At 45.1% G+C, this 16,722-nt stretch overlaps 1 protein-coding gene across 4 annotated transcripts in view; it reads left to right on the forward strand.

The window, feature by feature from the left end:
• Positions 1-7,126, forward strand: part of SLC7A2 (solute carrier family 7 member 2) — a 54,784-nt gene extending 47,658 nt beyond the window's left edge. For all 4 annotated transcript variants that reach the window (XM_037128774.2, XM_053659815.1, XM_037128769.2 and 1 more), the window contains 3 exons: positions 765-931; positions 1,679-1,787; positions 3,898-7,126. In XM_037128774.2, the coding sequence (XP_036984669.1) occupies positions 765-931; positions 1,679-1,787; positions 3,898-4,094 (473 nt within the window). In that variant the 3' untranslated portion in view covers positions 4,095-7,126. The remainder of the gene's footprint in view (positions 1-764; positions 932-1,678; positions 1,788-3,897) is intronic.
• The last annotated feature ends 9,596 nt before the right edge of the window (positions 7,127-16,722 follow it).

Genomic DNA, 16,722 nt, shown 5'->3' on the forward strand with positions numbered 1-16,722 from the left:
CTATTAGGGAGCTCCCTGTGTAAAAGCGTCCAGCCAAGTACACCTGCCGATCACGGAACTGGGACCCCAGGAGGCTGGGAGACAATATAGACAATGCTGTCTGCTTAGCCACAGTTTCGTCATCTCTCATATTCTCAGAGGCATTTATTGAGCATCACCCGTGTGCCAGGAACTCTGCTGGCACTTTGAATATCAAGAGAGCTGGCCCTTGCACTCCCTGGGCTTTGTGATACAGGATGATTGGTGGGGAAGTGCGGATTTCTCTGAGAGCACAGTAGTGGGGCCCCTAATACAGCCCTGACGGTTAGAGGTAGGGTCAGTGGGTGGCAATGTCCCTCTCAGAAACAGGGAGAAGAGATGCAGGTCATTTTATTTGTTTACAATGGCTGAACGTGGACAGGTTGGCCATTCCCTGTTTGAGAAAAGGGGAATGCCAACCCCTGACAGTGGCCCGTCACTCCATGTGCTACAGTCTGAGACAGGAGCGGATGAGGACCCAGGTGGCACGTGGGCAGGGAGAGCCAGAGGGTCGTGCCCGAGGGGAGGTTGACTTCCTGAGAAGAGACAGTCATGCGTAAGCAAGTGGCATTTCCTAAGTCAGTGCCATCAGCCACGCCTGCCCATCCTGAGAACGAAGACTCTGAGTGTCTGGCAAAGTGGACATGCAAAGGACTTGATGTCTTACCGCAACCGACCATGGGGACCAAGGCACCTGAGCGAAGCGTGCGTGCTGATTTCGTGTCGCATGTGTATCTCCTCTGCAGCATCTCTCGTTCTGGGCCTGAGTATTCTGACCACCTACGGAGTCCAGGCCATTGCCGCGCTGGAGGCGTGGAGCCTGGCCCTCCTGGTGCTGTTCGTGCTTCTCTTCATCGCCGTCATCCTCACCATTTGGAGGCAGCCCCAGAATCAGCATAAAGTCTCCTTCATGGTTTGTGTCCCGAGGGTTAGGGATGCTAAATATGGGGCACATGTTTTCTCGGATGTTAGTTTTTATGGGGTTTTTAAAGCATTTCTGAAGTTAACCAACGAACAAGAGCATCACACTTCTTTGAGATGTTCCTTTTTGTCGCAAATTCTCTCCCTTTTCAAAAACTTGAGGATGCTCCTAAAACAGGATTATATGTAATAGCACACACATTTCTTGTCAAAGAATCTGTAACAGCAAAGGCATCATTGGAATATTATATTTTAGAAAGTCAGGACCCTCTCAGGAAGGTTATTCTCACCAAAAGCCCTTCCACTGCACAAAAATATTGACCTGTCACATTAGAACTCAGAGCAGGTTTCAGCTGGGAGAGAGCTTTCTAGAAGCATCCCCCGAGATGCCACATGTATCCGGAGACACAGAGTCATGGCCGGTGGATGCCCGAACTACACCTGTGAACCTGAACTAAACTAACTGTTAAGGCCAGTTGCTTCTTGGTGATAATGCAGGTGTTCGCAGGCCACATAAATCCTCTGTTGTTTTGGGCCACAGTAAATAATGTAAAACATGATGCTCCCCTTAGTATTCTATAGGAGAGTGGCTTTTGTTCAGGCTGTCCTTTGCGTAAGACTATAAACTTACAGACACAGAATGAAAATGGATAGTGTGTCAAATTACCACCACATCAAATGATTTGGGGAGTGTCCTTTCAAATTCTGAGTATGTTTAAGAAGCTCCTTTCCCCCTCAGGTTCCATTCTTACCATTCCTGCCAGCATTCAGCATCCTGGTGAACATTTACCTGATGGTCCAGCTGAGTGCCGTGACTTGGATCCGATTTAGCATTTGGATGGCGCTCGGTAGGTCTTTCAGTATTTTCACTCTCTCAACTTTGGCTCTCTCTGATTTCATGCACTGTGATGGAAGAAGTGCAACCCTTCCCACTTCCCAGAAATAAAGTTGTTGTTTTTTTTCCACGTCCTCCTTTTCCAAGTTTGAGAGCATCTGCGTGCCTACTTTTCCGCATGTTTTTGGAGCCTTTTTAAAATCCAGATATCTCAGTAACTCTGCGGAACCGTGTAGGTTCAATTTTCTCCAACTTGGTGGGTGAGAAAGTGAAGCCCCAAAATGTCGAAGGATCTCACTGACAAATGGCCCAAGTCTCTGATCCCAAAGCTCTCTCTTTCCAGTGTGCCGGTGGGTTTTTGGAGACATTTTGAAGGAGATAATAGCAAACAAAAACAAAACGTAAAAAACCTCTATTCTAATACTAAATTTGTTATTATTATTAGAGCCTCGGAGGGAATTTAACATTCACATGAGTAAGTTATTTGTATCTACACCACCTTGTTCTTCATTTGACTTCTTCATTGTCCTCTGTGAAACCGAGTTAGAGATGAAGAGTTTGAGTGAGTCGTAGCTCACGCACTGAGCACCAAGTGCCTTAAAAATGTCAGGCGAAATGGTGAGAAATAAGGGTTGAACCTGCATCGGGCTCGGTGGCCTGAGGACTTTGGGTTTATGCTTTTTGAACAGTCCTTCCATTGGCTCGGTGAGAGCAAATGTAATTTGTGTATGTAGTATGTAGGTGTTTGGCTGTCCTTTAACTTATTCTCAATTTCAGGCCACAAACCCAGTTGTGCTGATAGGAGAATGAGCCTCAGTCAGTTTCACCCTTCCCCTCACACCCACATAGGCATTTTGCCTATATTTGGGGAATCTTACAGAGTGCCAACGAATTGTGTGTGTGTTTGTGTGTGGGGGCTTGGGTCAAAGGTCATCCATCCACACAGGTTACAGTGGGCTGTTCTCTCTTTCTGTCCAGATGGCTCCATCTGGTGGGTGGCTCTTTTGCTTTAGGGGCGGGATCCCATCAGGAATCACTGGCCAGTGGGCTATGCCCTCAGGGGTCCTTGGGGCCCTGCCACCTCCCCAGGTGCTGCCAGGAAGCTGAGGCCACATCCCCAAAGCCCAGGACTGGGAAACTCACTCCCCCAGCCCAGAAGCATCTCTTCCTAATCTAATGGAGACTTCTCCACGTTTCCTGCCTTTCCAAAAAAACCACTGCTTCTTTCCTTAAATCATAGCTCGCCATGGCTTAACGTACTTTGTCTTGGATCAAAGCAATGATTACAGAGGCATATTCTCTGTGTTTGAACAGAACAAGTTACCTCCCTGGCTTTGTGCCTCGGGTTCTTTGTAACAGGGCGATGGTAGTACCTTTATTTGAGAACAGGGAGGGCTGGACCTTCAAACCTCTGCGAATCGGAGAGAAACCAGAATCATTCCTGATGATTAGACATACCAACATACTAATTGCAGCCTGCTTCCCATGATCTTTAAAGGGGAAAACGATAATGCATCTTACAAAACTCTCAACCAATCTTTAAAAAATAACTAAAACCCAGCAAAATGCCCCTATATAAATAAGCAATAAACTATTTTGCGAGGGCACTTAAAACCTTTCTTCCTGATGCCCGTCAGCATGGCTGTCAGCAAATGGTTGCTTTGGACGCAGCGATTCAGCCTCTCCTGGGGACAGTAACCTCTGGAAGGCACACACATGTCCCCTTTGCTTATACAGGGCGTGTGTTCCAGGATAGCTGATGGCCACCCTGATAATTCACCCCTTGTATTTGGGGTGTAATTTGAGACTTTGCCCCATATATCCTATTGTTTAAAATGTAGCATCGAGTTTTGAGAAAATTCATAAATTTTTTTCTACATAAACATCTGAAAAGCACTTACTGAGAGAACCCTACGTTCTACAAGGATTGGGTGTTAAAAATGGAGGTGTGCATTCTCCCAGGAAAACGCTTGAGCGAGGCCCTCCGGTGGGGGGTGCTGCACTCCCCCCGAATGCTTCCAGGTAGCAGAGGGAGAGATGGCAGGGAGCCCTGGTGCTGGATTCTCATGTCCCGGCAGTCATCTCCTGCCCACCTAAAATGCTGCCCTTCTGTTCTCTGTAAGGGTTCCTGATTTACTTCACTTACGGCATTAGACACAGCCTGGAGAGCAATCCAAGGGATGAAGATGATGACGAAGACTCATATTCAGACACCGTTCATGCAGCAACGGAAGAAAAATCCGCCTTCCAGGTACACGACCACCACCAAAGAAGCCTCAGCTTACCCTTTGTACTCAGTGAAAAGACGAGCGAGTGCTAATGCTCGCTGGAGCGGAGTCCACAGTCTTAACGAGCACACCCCACACTGAGTGGCCCGGACAGGGCGGCGGCGCCGTGCTGGCTTGTCATGGGCTTGCTGCGGACATAGTTCCCCCTAATTTATACTCACCTGGACAGCACCTCCTCAGGTAATGAGTTACGTACCTGAGGAAACCTGAGCTCTCTCCTAGTGCTGAGTATCTCCCAAATAATGTGTGTGTGTGTGTGTGTGTGTGTGTGTGTCTGTGTGTCGGGGAATACAAATGGTAAAAGTTGTCTGTGTTTTGCTGTTACTGCATTACATTTTTTCCAGTGTTTGTCTTGAACTGGTGCCATATACTGCACATACTGAAATGCAGGCAGTCACCACCTAGAAAAGTGTTCTGTATGTGCTTGGTGTTGTTAGGGAAATAATTTGCTTCGCCTTGTTAGATTTCATTAATTAATGTCAACGTAGAGCGTGCTGCACATGCAGTCCCTCATCTGGGCGTCTGTCACTGGTCAAGAGTAACAGGAGGGGATGAGAAACGAGCCTTTTTCTATAACTTACAAAGCCATCGGTGGGTTTAGTACAGAGTTTCCTTCTACGAGGTGTGGCAGTTTGCTAAAACTTTAGCCAGTAGGAGTGTTTGCAGCCACCTTGCTGCACAGGGAGGCGTGGCCTTCTGTGTCACCAGGTGGCGCCCCTTGGAGCTGCTGTCTTCTCTGAGCATGGTGTCCTCGAGACCCTTGTGCCAGAATGTGGTCTCCGTGGCCAGAAAGCTGGCATAAATAGCAACAGTGAGGATGTGTTGTTTTGAAAAGTCACTTAAAATCAGCTAGTTGAGTCTCCACATCATGCAGTTGGTGGGTGATTCATACTTTTTTCCATTACTTACTAGCCAATCACAGTTCAGGCTCTTTAACCTTGTCAAACAAAGAATTCAGTCCTCTGTTTCGATTCTCTGTTTCTTGTCTGAGATATGAGGGGTTACAGTTGCACAGTCTACCTTTATTACGTGCAAAAGTAGAAAAAACGAAGGGATACAAGAAGGGAAAATTTCCTTGTTCTAATTTTGCAGTGCCTATTCAGATGTTAAAGGGCATTTGGCTCAGATCCCAGGGTTTAGATCTCATTTGACTGTTTCTTTTGCAGACATTTAGGGATATTTTTCATCTCTCATTCCATGATAGTTTAGCACTTATAGTCTCATTTATTTTTAAATGACCACACTAAAGCTACTCATATGAGCTCCAATATTCTGTACTAACCCATCAGTGGTTGGGAAATACCATATTGTGGTTAAATACATGATTATATAAAACTCTAAGCTAAAAGATTAACCAAATGAAAGTTGTAGAAACACAGCAGCCTTTATATGACTAAATAATTTGTTTTTAAATGTGAGATTCTCTGATTACTGGGTGTCACTTTGTAGGCTTCTCTGATAGTGGACTATTTATCTGCAGTGGGATTTGCTTCTCATGAATTATATATTTATTACAAATCCTGAAATAGTCCACTAGATGAAGCTGGAGGTGTGCATGGGTTACATTCCCAGGACGGTTGTTACCAAGCACACCAGTTGACCAGCTTACTCCCCAAACAAGGAAAACATCTCTGTCAGCTCTTCCAAGAAATCCATTATTTTATTGCTGCATTAAGAAGCAAGTTGCAACTGAATGGTCTAACCAAGAGTTTATAGTGATGAAACATCAAACAGACAAGTAGAAAGCCTGGCTCTCCGGCTGCTGCAGTCCTGGAGTCCCTGACATGGAACTCAGAGCTGACATTCCACAAGCACCAGCGTGTACGTGTGATGTCCGAGGCCCAGCACTCTCTCCCAAGCTGCCTGTCTCCCTGGAGGGGAAGAGTTAGGCAGGCAGGGAGCGAAGGACGTGAGTGAGGACTGCATGCTCCTGAGTCCTGGCTGTGGTAGCTGTGCCCTAAGGCCTGTGTTTATTCCATTGTCAGTCTAGAATAGGCCCCGCACCAGGGAACACGAGGAATTTCGTACGTGCATACTTAACTCTCTTATCTTAACAGAATCAAGAAACTCTCTTAGAATGGGACAGGCAGCTAAAATTATTATGCCCGCTGTGTTCCATTAGGAGCAGAGATTAGTTTAAAAAAGCATTTTTCCACATTGAAACACTTTGCAAACACAAATCTATGAAAAGACACTTTGTCAGCAACCGCTTTTTCTCTGTGAAGACTCAAATGTCTGTCTATGTGAGTGTGTATGTATTATATATATGTGTATGTCTGTGTATTCCAACTGTCCATGCAAAAGTCGGTTGGGTTTAAGATGAGCTTTGGAAATAATACCATTGTGTGGATTTAAAAAAAACCCAACTGATGTAGAGATAATACAGTGTTTTGTATTGAAAGATACGCTTATATAAAATTTTTAGGTTTTAAAGTATTTTGAAATACATAGTGATTTTATATATATGATATTTTCTATAGATAGATTGTTCAGGAAAGCTGTATTTATAGTGTTTCTAATATGAAATCACTAAACTCTAGTACATTGTAACAGGTGCTTTCTACTCTGAGGTGGGGTTGGGGACACTCGGGTGTCCCGTTGACTTGGTCTCTGTGCCACCTTCTCGGCATCTCTGCCTCAGCTGGTCCGGAAAAAGCCGGCACTGCCCACCTGGGTACCACTTCCCTGCCCCCACACTGGAATTCATGACCTTCGGAACAAAATGTTGTTTTAACTTTCTTAGGAGTACCAAAATGTTCTGTTAAATGAATGACACTTATATAAAGTTCTCTCCAGAAATTAAAAAATATAGAAACATCTTCTCATTATTGTGATTGCATAGCAACAGCTTAAATGACTTTTTTTGTACTAGGAAATATGTTTTTATAACATTTTCGGTGAGAAGCATCTTATAATAACACTTTTATTTGATGCTCTTTTAAAAGAGAAGATGGTTTGTGAATAACTGTGTGAAGGCCCTCCTGCCCTACATAACCAGGTACTGTGCAAGTTCAAGTTTAAAAATTATTTAATTTATTGAGAAATAAATTATTGAGAAAACTGATATTTGAGCTTATAGATTATTACATGTTCACCTTTTTCCAAAGGATAGGTATCAGGAAAACTAAGACTAAAAACTCATTTGGGTTATATACATTAAAGCAAAACTAATGTTGAGATATATATATATCTTTACTATTACCAACCATAGTTGATGAAAAGTATTTGTTTCAGAATTACATTCCCTTAAAAGATAGGAGCCTCTCTCAATTTTTCTGAATAAAGATTTAAAAGTTTTTTCATGAGTAATTTTTGAATTTTACATTCTGTGCCACTTAAAAAAAATCTACTTGAACCATTTAATATATCTTCAAAGAAATTTAACAACAGATTCCTCAAGTTCAGTTTTTACATTTTAAATACTAGCTAACATATTTTTGCAGTTAATTGTTACAGTATTTTGAATTGGAGTCTATATTTAGCAAATTATTTCCTAAACTCACTTGAATGCCTAGCCAGGAGAATAAGGGAAAGCAATCGCCCCCCAGTGCCACAGGGGCAGGTCGGCCTTATCTCCTTCCCTCTCCAATCGGGCCCATTCCGACCTCACAACCCTGGGATGTGGTCCAGCCCAGGTTCCAACTTCCTCCCGCCCCTGTGGTGTCACTTACCATGTTCTCTGCCTGATTTCTGCTGGTGGGCTTCAAGTTAACACCAAAAATACAATTTCCACTGAATTTTAAAGGATTAGATCATACTTCGTAGAGTCTTAGAATGTACACAATTAGTGTGAATTTGGGGTGGGAGGGATTAACTGTTTACTAGTACGAGTGCCAAAGGAAAAAAGTGCCTTCTCTGTACATGTTCTACTTAACCCTCTCTAACACGTCCTAAAATATCAAGGGGAAAAGTGCCAAAGTTCATGTAGTGCCGGATACCAGCCCAGGTCATTTTTTAATGTAGATTTGAAAGGAAGGCTGTTCGACTTTGTAGTTCAGCAGTTTATTTTTCCCTCCTTGTATCATTATGTTTCAATATGTTTTAATGGCTTTCTGTTTTCTGGGTTTTGAGAGGCCATTGCTGTTATTGTTGTAGTTGTTGGGTTTTGTAACATTCATGATTGTTTGTATGTACAGTTTAGTCGTACTGATTTCAAAGCCATTTTGTTATGGCTCAACCCAGCCGGCAACCCCATTTGCTGGGAGCGCTACACTTAGCTTTTATTCACTATGGCTGAAGCCACTGCCACAATCTCTGGCCTCCAGAAGCTTTCGCTGACCACTGGGGCCCCGTGGGGGTCATACACCAGGACCCTGTGCTGGTTCCAGGGTCGGGCAGCCTGCAAAGGGCGAGCATCCGTAGCTCCCCCTGTTGGCTGGGGTCTTAGGGTACCAGGGGAGGATACAAAGTAAAAGCCCTCATATGCAATGAGGTAGTTTGGGGTCCTTAATGTCAGTTCCAAATGTCCCATGAGGACACCAAGGGGAATGATGAGGACAGAGGAAGCTCTGGGTCTCCTGGAGGGGGTGGCTGGTCCCTGGAACCGGCACCAAGGGGTCTGGCTTACCAACCGTCCCTGGCACCCCACTGACAGCCTTGAGGGGGAGGGAACCGCGTATCACCACCAATAGGGTGGTGTCCCTGGCCCATGCCTGGCTGACCACCCGCTCTTCACCTTTGGTGCCCAGCTGTCTTACTGCTTTATTTTGTTATTGTACTCGGTAGAAACTGTCAATAGAGCCCAAAACCCTACGGGAATTCTGCCTGTAAAAACCAACAGAGACATTGGACTTGCGCAAATGTAAAGGGTTTTTGTTTAGTAGGTAATTTTACATTTAAATGTTTTCAATGATAATCAATGTTCCTTTTTACTTATAAAGTTGGGTTATTTTTTAGAATTTGTGATAAATAAGAACTATTTGCTGCTTTACCACTGTAAAATAGGCTTTCTAATGTGACCACGTATTTTTTAAATAAATTTTAATACAACTTGTAAAATAATGTAGTATGCCTGTGTATCACACGTACCAAAGTATACATTTTGTGCATATTTTATTTAAACTGTTTCTTTTATTTGGGAAACTTTAAAGCTCAAAAACATAGCACAATTTAAGTTGCAAAAGTTTTATGGTTAGGGATACTCACCTGGTTAGCCTGTGACTAACCAAATCCAAGAAGGTAAGAGAGATGTCTCCTATCCCCTCAACCCTCACGGCACAGTCCAAAAAATATGGAAGCATATCCCTCCAGGACCACACACTTCCGAGGTCCTGCCACTTCAGCTGCCGTTTAATGGACCGATCTCATTAGTGTCGCTTTTGTCCATGAGAAGCTCCCCAGTGTGTTCCAAACCAAATCGTAGCCTGTGATAATGGGTGATCAGTTGTGTGTAACTGAGAAACAGTTTTACTGTACAGTGAATAAATACCCACCACCTTCAGTCCTCTTACCCTCCGAGAATGAGGAGTCAAAGTGTTCTGTGACATGGCTCACGTTATTTAAAATTGCAAACCCCTTGAAGGAGCGTGTTTGATTTTGGAATGTCTTTGTGGATATATATATATACACTGAATTCCTATCGAGTCTAGTGAATTGGAGGGACACCGTGTTGAATTTTAAAATTTTAATATCGAGGAAGCCGGCATTGAAAACCAAGCTGAAACAGCAAAATATTTCCCAAGTAGAAGCCTAAAACCTCATCTGTCTAATTGTTTATTAGCATTGCTACTAAGTTTTGATGACCCACCTCTGCTCTGGTGCCATATAATCATATGAAAAAAAGTTATGTCCCAGGAGCTATGTCGGGCTGGGGGTCTAACCAGGAACCCCTGGTGTGGGGGGGCTCTGCCCACAGGGGCCCCCCCCTTGCCACCACAGATGTGAATAAATCTACCAAGACATGATCTGCTTGGGGAGGAAAGGTGGCCAATGTCGCAAAGGAGAAGGGCCAAGAGCCTTTTCTTCAATGGACTTTTATTGGGTTCATTTTGCACAGGAATACAGGTAAAGCTCATTAATCATTGTCAGGCAATAAGGACAAACAATAGATACCAAGGAACTCTTGAGGGCCTATTTTGAGTCAGGGTCAGATAGCTAAAGAGCTATAAAACTTTGAGGAACAAACTCACTTCTTGCTTGGACCCTTATTTAGTTGAGAACATTCTAAACAAAGCAGCTTTCATGGGATTTTGCATATTCTTTCTTAGGCCTGATTACCCTAGGGAACCTGCCCTTTCCAGCACAGGGCTGCACCCACCACCAGCATTGTCTCAGGCTTACATCAGGCAGGGGTAGTAAGGCAGCCAAGAGATTAAGAGACAGAATGAGGACTCAGGCTATGTCATAGCCAAGGGGTGAGGGTCCGTCACCCCCTTTGGCTGTAGGCCCCCAAGTCCTTCCTTGGGGCCTCTAAGTGATTGTGCCTGTCTTAGGTCGTTCCCCCCTTGGGGAATCTTACCTGTCATTGGCTAACCGATCAAGCATTGGGGGCCAGTTATGGATGAAGTAAAAGGGGCCCAGGGGGTGCCCCTGCCGGGGAGATACACTTTGTCTCCTTAGTGGCTTATGGTCCAAAGATCGCTCACTCAGCCTTAGCCATGGGGGGGGGGGGTTACAGCTCCTGAAACCAGGCAGGGCGGTTCCCAACACCCTGGAAATGGGATACCTTTGTGTTCTTTAAACACAGCCACAGAGAAGCTTCCTTTCCAGGCTCAAGGTCCATGGAGGTCTGATTGTGCTGGCAAGTCTCCATCCATCTGTGTGGACAGAGTGATTCATTTCATTCATCCCAAAAAAACATCTCAAAAAACTCTCATAGGCATATAAACTCACCCATGACCACATTATCTCAAAGCAGGGTCAAAGTATGGGGGAAACTACCTCAAAATAAACTCAGCTCATAGCTGATTTACTTACTTGAACCAGTTTAGCAACAGACTCAGAGCCAACTCTTAAATACTTTTAGATACTAGAGATGTCAGATGTCATAAATCCTGGTGAAAGGGCCCTCGTGACGCTCTGCTGAGACCAGAGCAGTCAACACGAAGAGGAAAACACGAGATGGACTGCACTACCCAGGAATGTTACACTGCTCAGGGCGCGTTCATAGCTCCACAACAGGGAAGAATGCTGTTTCTGGGCTCTGGGTCTTTGATCCACAAGTTTCTGGGGTTTCCCAACAGCTGAGCTGGTCGGTCTCCATTATCTTCCCCTCTTGCTCACGGGAGCCTGACATCACTCCCCGCAAAGGCCAAGGGTTTCATCGCCTTGGTGGAAATCAGACCCACAGTCCAGTGTTTTGGAACTGAAACATGGACTTAAGCTGGCATTAAGTTGTCAATGACTAATAGAAGATGCTTTTCAAAGAGGCAGCGTTTGAAGCCCATAAGCAGGTAAAGCCAATAGGCAAGGATGTTTGAAGTAGGAAGGAGGGACACTATTAAGAATAAGCAAAGGTAGGAGAAGATGTTGATTTTAAGTCATTTCCATTTTAGCTTGGAGTTGCTCCTCTTTCCCAAGCCTTAGAGGCTCTTATACCTAATGGACAGGTAACTCCCTTTACCGTATGCTGTCTCCTGTGCCAGGAGAGTAACCTCTTTAGCCCCAACTATTTTAAGGAGACCAAGGGTCTGAGGTCCCGGCCCTATGGTGTCCCTTGATGACTGGCTCTGGGAGCACCAGAAATGTCTGGCGTTTCTGTTAGAACGAGAGTGTTTAAAACAACTACGGTTAGCGCTGGCTAAAACCTTGAAACATTAATTTTAAAAATATTGGTTGCAGTTTTTCTGCAGTATTTCTGCAGTTAAGTAAGAGAGTTGGAAAGGTGTGTCGGGAGTGGTAGGGAGAAGATGCCCAAAATATAGGTGGTGTCTTTTTTCTTTTTCTTTTTCGGCTTCCCTAACAAATCCCTGATGTTATTCACCACTTTGAAGGTGGCTACAAAGGTGAAAGGAACAGAGGAGTAGGATGATTTTTCAAGACAGAGTAGTTTCCACTACCATTCTTTAAAAGGTTTAGTGAAAATGCTGCCCATAAAATAATTCACAAATCAGGAGACCGTGACGGAAGCACTGGTAGCCCTCGGGGCTGCTGCTGCTGCTGGGCGTTCACCAGAGACTGACTCACTGCATGGCAGCAACTCGTGCTTCTGAAGAACAGTGACGGAAATCACGCTTTTTATAGACTTACATCGGCAGGGGCATCTGCTTGCACCCTGGCGCCACGCTCCCTTCTCTCTCGCTTCCATTTCCTGACTTCTGTTCCTCCCCTCCACCACGCTCCTCTCCAACTCTGCGTTGCTAAGGCAATGCCTGGGGCTGCTGGCCGTGCTCTTCAGAGGAAGGTGGCAGTGCACAGTCACTCAGACGATGCTGCGCCCTCCTGGGGGTGTGACAGTGGCTCCCTGGACACTGGCTTTCAGAGGCTCTGTTTTTTTCAGCCTCCTCCCTTTCTGCATTGGGAGAGAGCTGTTGATTCAGGGGAGCGCGGACCCCTGGCCAGTGCCGTCTCCAAGCCACGCTGTGCTCCTTGAAGTCCGGTCAGTGGATCACACACACTAAATGCTGATTAAGGCAGGAACGGGTGGAGAGAGCAGACAGGCAACTATTAATAAAGAAAACACAGGTTTTGCGGGAAATATAATCATTTATCTAAAAACCCAGGACGTCATCTGAAAAGTACATGGACAACAGGATGGTGGTTACCAGAGGGGAGGGGGATGCAGGGTAGTAAAGTGTCAAGGGGTCAATTATATGGTGATAGAAGATGTGGTTTGGGGTGGTAAACACACAATATACAGATGATGGGTCATAGAATTGTACAGTTGAAACCTATATAATTTTATGTATCAATGTCACCCCAATAAATTTAATAAAAAAGGATACAAATATACCAACATTAATCATGCCTTAGGAATCCAGGCTTCAAGGTGTATTTGACTTTGACCTGTAGGACAAGGTGTATTTTAATTGGCCAATATTATAGCAATGGTTGGAGAAAGAATGGAATAGATCAACATAAACAGAGACTCTAATAATAAAATTCTTTCTCACCCTAGAGACAAAGCAAATGGGGTTTCGCAGTGAAATAGAACCTACAAAAATACAAGTTGGCAGTATTAGTTTTCAATTTCAGAGACATCATGAAGCCAGGCTGTTTCACGCCTTGGGAAGCCCCTGCGTTTCTTGTAGCCCTGGCTCCGGTCCTAACCGACTGGAGTTGTCCTGGAAGGTTGCACAGCCTCAACAACAGAGCTGTATTCTCCCCGTTCTGGAAGCTGGAAGCCCAAGCTTCGGTTGTCAGCAGGGTTGGTGTCTGTTGCAGCTTCTTTTCTTGGCTCGTAGGAGGTCAGTTTCTCCCTGAACCTTCACGAGGGTTTCCCACTGGGCCTGTGTCTGTGTCCAAGTGTCTTCTTACTTCCAGGGACACCGGTCAGGTCGGACTAGGGCTCTCTCTCATGATCTCATTTTAACTTAATCACCTCTTTAAAGACCCTAGTTCCAAATGTGGTCACATCCTGGAGGTCAGGACTTCACCACTGAAATAGGGGTGGGGGGCAATTCAGCCCATAACACAGACCTAGGATAGTTTAGACACCTAAATTTAGCTAAAGTGTATGTGATATAGAGGAGGCTTGGGCACTAAAATCCCAAAATTATTTTCTATATATCACTGACCTAGTGTGAAAGGGTAATGGGGGAAGTGTCATTCACAGCAAAACAAATAAATCATCTGGCAAAAATAAGAAATAAGCCTAACAAGTGACAAGGAGGACATACATGGGGAAAATACAGAACTGAACTATACACATGTGTCTATATGTACACACATTACATCCATATTCATGTAGCCTAAATTTAGCTAACATGTATTTGACATAAAAGAGGCTTGGAAATGCAGAACTCCCAAATCATTGCCCTAATACCAGCATTGACCAGTTATAAAATACAACGGGGACATACAAGTACACTTGATTAAACACAAAGATATATAACGTAACTTTCTTGGATGGGAAGACTCAATATTGTCAATATATCCACTCTTCAACAAAACACAAATTCAATGCAATCGCAGTCAAAACAGTGTGGCTTTTATGGAGACTGACAAGCTGATTCCAAACTTCATCTGGAAAAGAAAATTCACAATAATGACCAACAGAAGAACAATGGCAGGTGCATCCTCGTCCAGACAAGTAATAAAACGTACCGTAAATCGGTACCAATTAATGCAGCACCGTGTTTCTATAGGGATAGATAAAGAGATCAATAAGCCAAATAGACACAGACCCATCCACATATGCAATTTCGTACACACTAAAAGTCAATTCTAAAAGATGGAAAAAGAACCAATCCCTTAACAACTGACAGTGTCAGAGTGACCATCCAAGCAGACAATCAAATTAGATTTCTAACTTGTGATAACAAAAAAGTGTATTCACATGTATATATAGAGAGATGTATCTAAAGGCTAAACATGAACAACAAATTATGAACGTTTGAGATGCAAATATAAAATAGCTTTATAATCTGAGGCAGGGAAGGCCTACCAAAGAGAGTATAAAACCCAGAAGCCATGGGGAAAATTTACTGAAAAGCCAATAATTACATAAGCACTTGTAATTGCCTGAAGGAACGCACCGCTAGGAAAACAGAGACAGGAGCGAGACTGGAAGGAAATATCTGCCATACATGTAACACCCAAGAACTTACCAGCCAGAATAAACGAAGATTCTTCTAAGACAATAATGAAAAGAACTGAATTGTCAAAAATAGGCCAACACGATAAGGTGCTCATCATAAATAGTAAAAAAGAAGTAAGAACTGAACGAGCATATTGAGATTCCACCCAGGGGCCGTGAACTTTGGAGTCTGGGCCTTGCTGGGGAGACTTACACAGTTTACATTGGGTTAGATATTTTAAAGTTTCATTTGAAGTCAGGTCTAATTGCTGGGAAAAGCGGGTTGAGGCTCAAGAAGGAAGGTGGGGGGACAGACCCATGGGGGGCTGTGGCCATATCCCCATCAGGGAAGATAACAGCAAGAACCTGGGCAGTGAGGCCAGGAATGATGGCAAAGAGGGACAGACAGACCAGGCAGGACCTGGTGACTGTGAGGAGTGATGGGCCCCAGGTGTCAGCCCAGAGTGACAGAACGAAAAGGGATCTCAGTGTGGAGCAGCACATGCAGATTTAGTACCTCCTGTGCACACTCCTGGATTTCTTTGCTCAGAATGCTCCCTTGGATGTGAGCGTGACTAGTTTAAATGCTTATCTCCAGGCCTACTGTGCCTCCTCAACAGTAGGAATGATGTCTTAACCCTTATACCCATACCCATGAACACCTAATAAACATCTAGGGGGCACAGGTTAGTTTGGGGAGTTGTTGAGAGACAGTGGCAGAGACAGGACTTCAACCTTGGACTTCCATACTCCAGGTAACTCTTCTCTCCCCTGCAAAACTAGGAATGGTGAAGCTAGAACCAGAGCTGGCTGTGGAAGATAGAACTCTGATCCCTCGGGGTTGAAGTGGCTGCTAAGCACTAGTTTGTCATACGCTGCAGCACTTCTTCCCGTGGGTGTTCAGGGAGAACAGGGTCTTTCCAATGGTGCTCGCTTTTACTTGGAACGTTTAAATGAACAGGCCCTGCTCCCCACCTGGGGGAATGCACTGGCCTGCCTGTACCTGCAAATTGCTTTGATCTTGTGAGTCTGCAAGCTCCGAAACCTACAATGGCTCGCAGCAGAGAGGCACTCGGAGGCTTAAGTGCTCTACCCCACCACAGCCCCACTGCCCACGGCCCCAGGCTGTGGGTTCAGTCTCATTTCCCACCTGAGTCCCTCGGTGAATCTGCCCTTCCAATCTGGTCGGGGAAAGCGGCTGAGCCAGTTCTTGCTTTGCTCCTTAGTGCATGCTTTCCCCGGTGGATGGCCAAACAAGGGGAAGGACACCCCCGCCACCTTGCGCCTGGTCTCCAAATTCAAGCCCTACCCTTCAGGTGAGTTCCTCTCACCTGAACTCATCTCTCTGAACCTCTGCAGTATTCATAGCACATACCGCACCGTTCAGCATGTAATTATATTTTGGTTTGCAATGCTTCTTCCTTTTCACCTTAATCACCTCCTCAGCACGCTTCATGAGAAGCACACGGAAGGGTGAGAGGGGAAGAATGCGCTAGAACTGCGGAGCCTCCTGGTAGAAAATAGATGTTACACCGAGAAGCCCAGAGCTCCGATCTAAACTCAGAAGAGGTTGGGGGGGGGAGCGGGATGTTGGGCGCAGGGCGGCGCTGATGCTGTTGAGCGGATCTGCTCCCTGGCACAGCCCTCAAGAGCGTGGGAGGCTAAGGGGGCTTCGCAGGGAACACAGGTGATACACATGGGAATTAAATAGGGGCACTTTCTACAGAGCACGGAGGCTCTGCCTGAGCTGGTCGGGAGACATTTCAACAGGTATGGTGAAAGAGACCCTCTGAGGTACCCGCAGAATTGCGCTGGGCCTTCTTGAAGTTGGTGAACTTGAGATAAAGCCTTTTTGGACAAACGGAAGGATTTGGCCGTCCTCGTCTCACCCTTAGCTCGTCTTCCCTTCGAAAGAAAAAGCGCTGCGCTTCACTGCTCCGCCAGGGGGCAGGAGAGGACACATTACACCGAGTTTAAAAAAAATC

This window comes from Artibeus jamaicensis, unplaced genomic scaffold (assembly GCF_021234435.1).
Source record: "Artibeus jamaicensis isolate MK-2021 breed Jamaican fruit bat unplaced genomic scaffold, CSHL_Jam_final scaffold_833, whole genome shotgun sequence".
Taxonomy (NCBI): domain Eukaryota; kingdom Metazoa; phylum Chordata; class Mammalia; order Chiroptera; family Phyllostomidae; genus Artibeus; species Artibeus jamaicensis.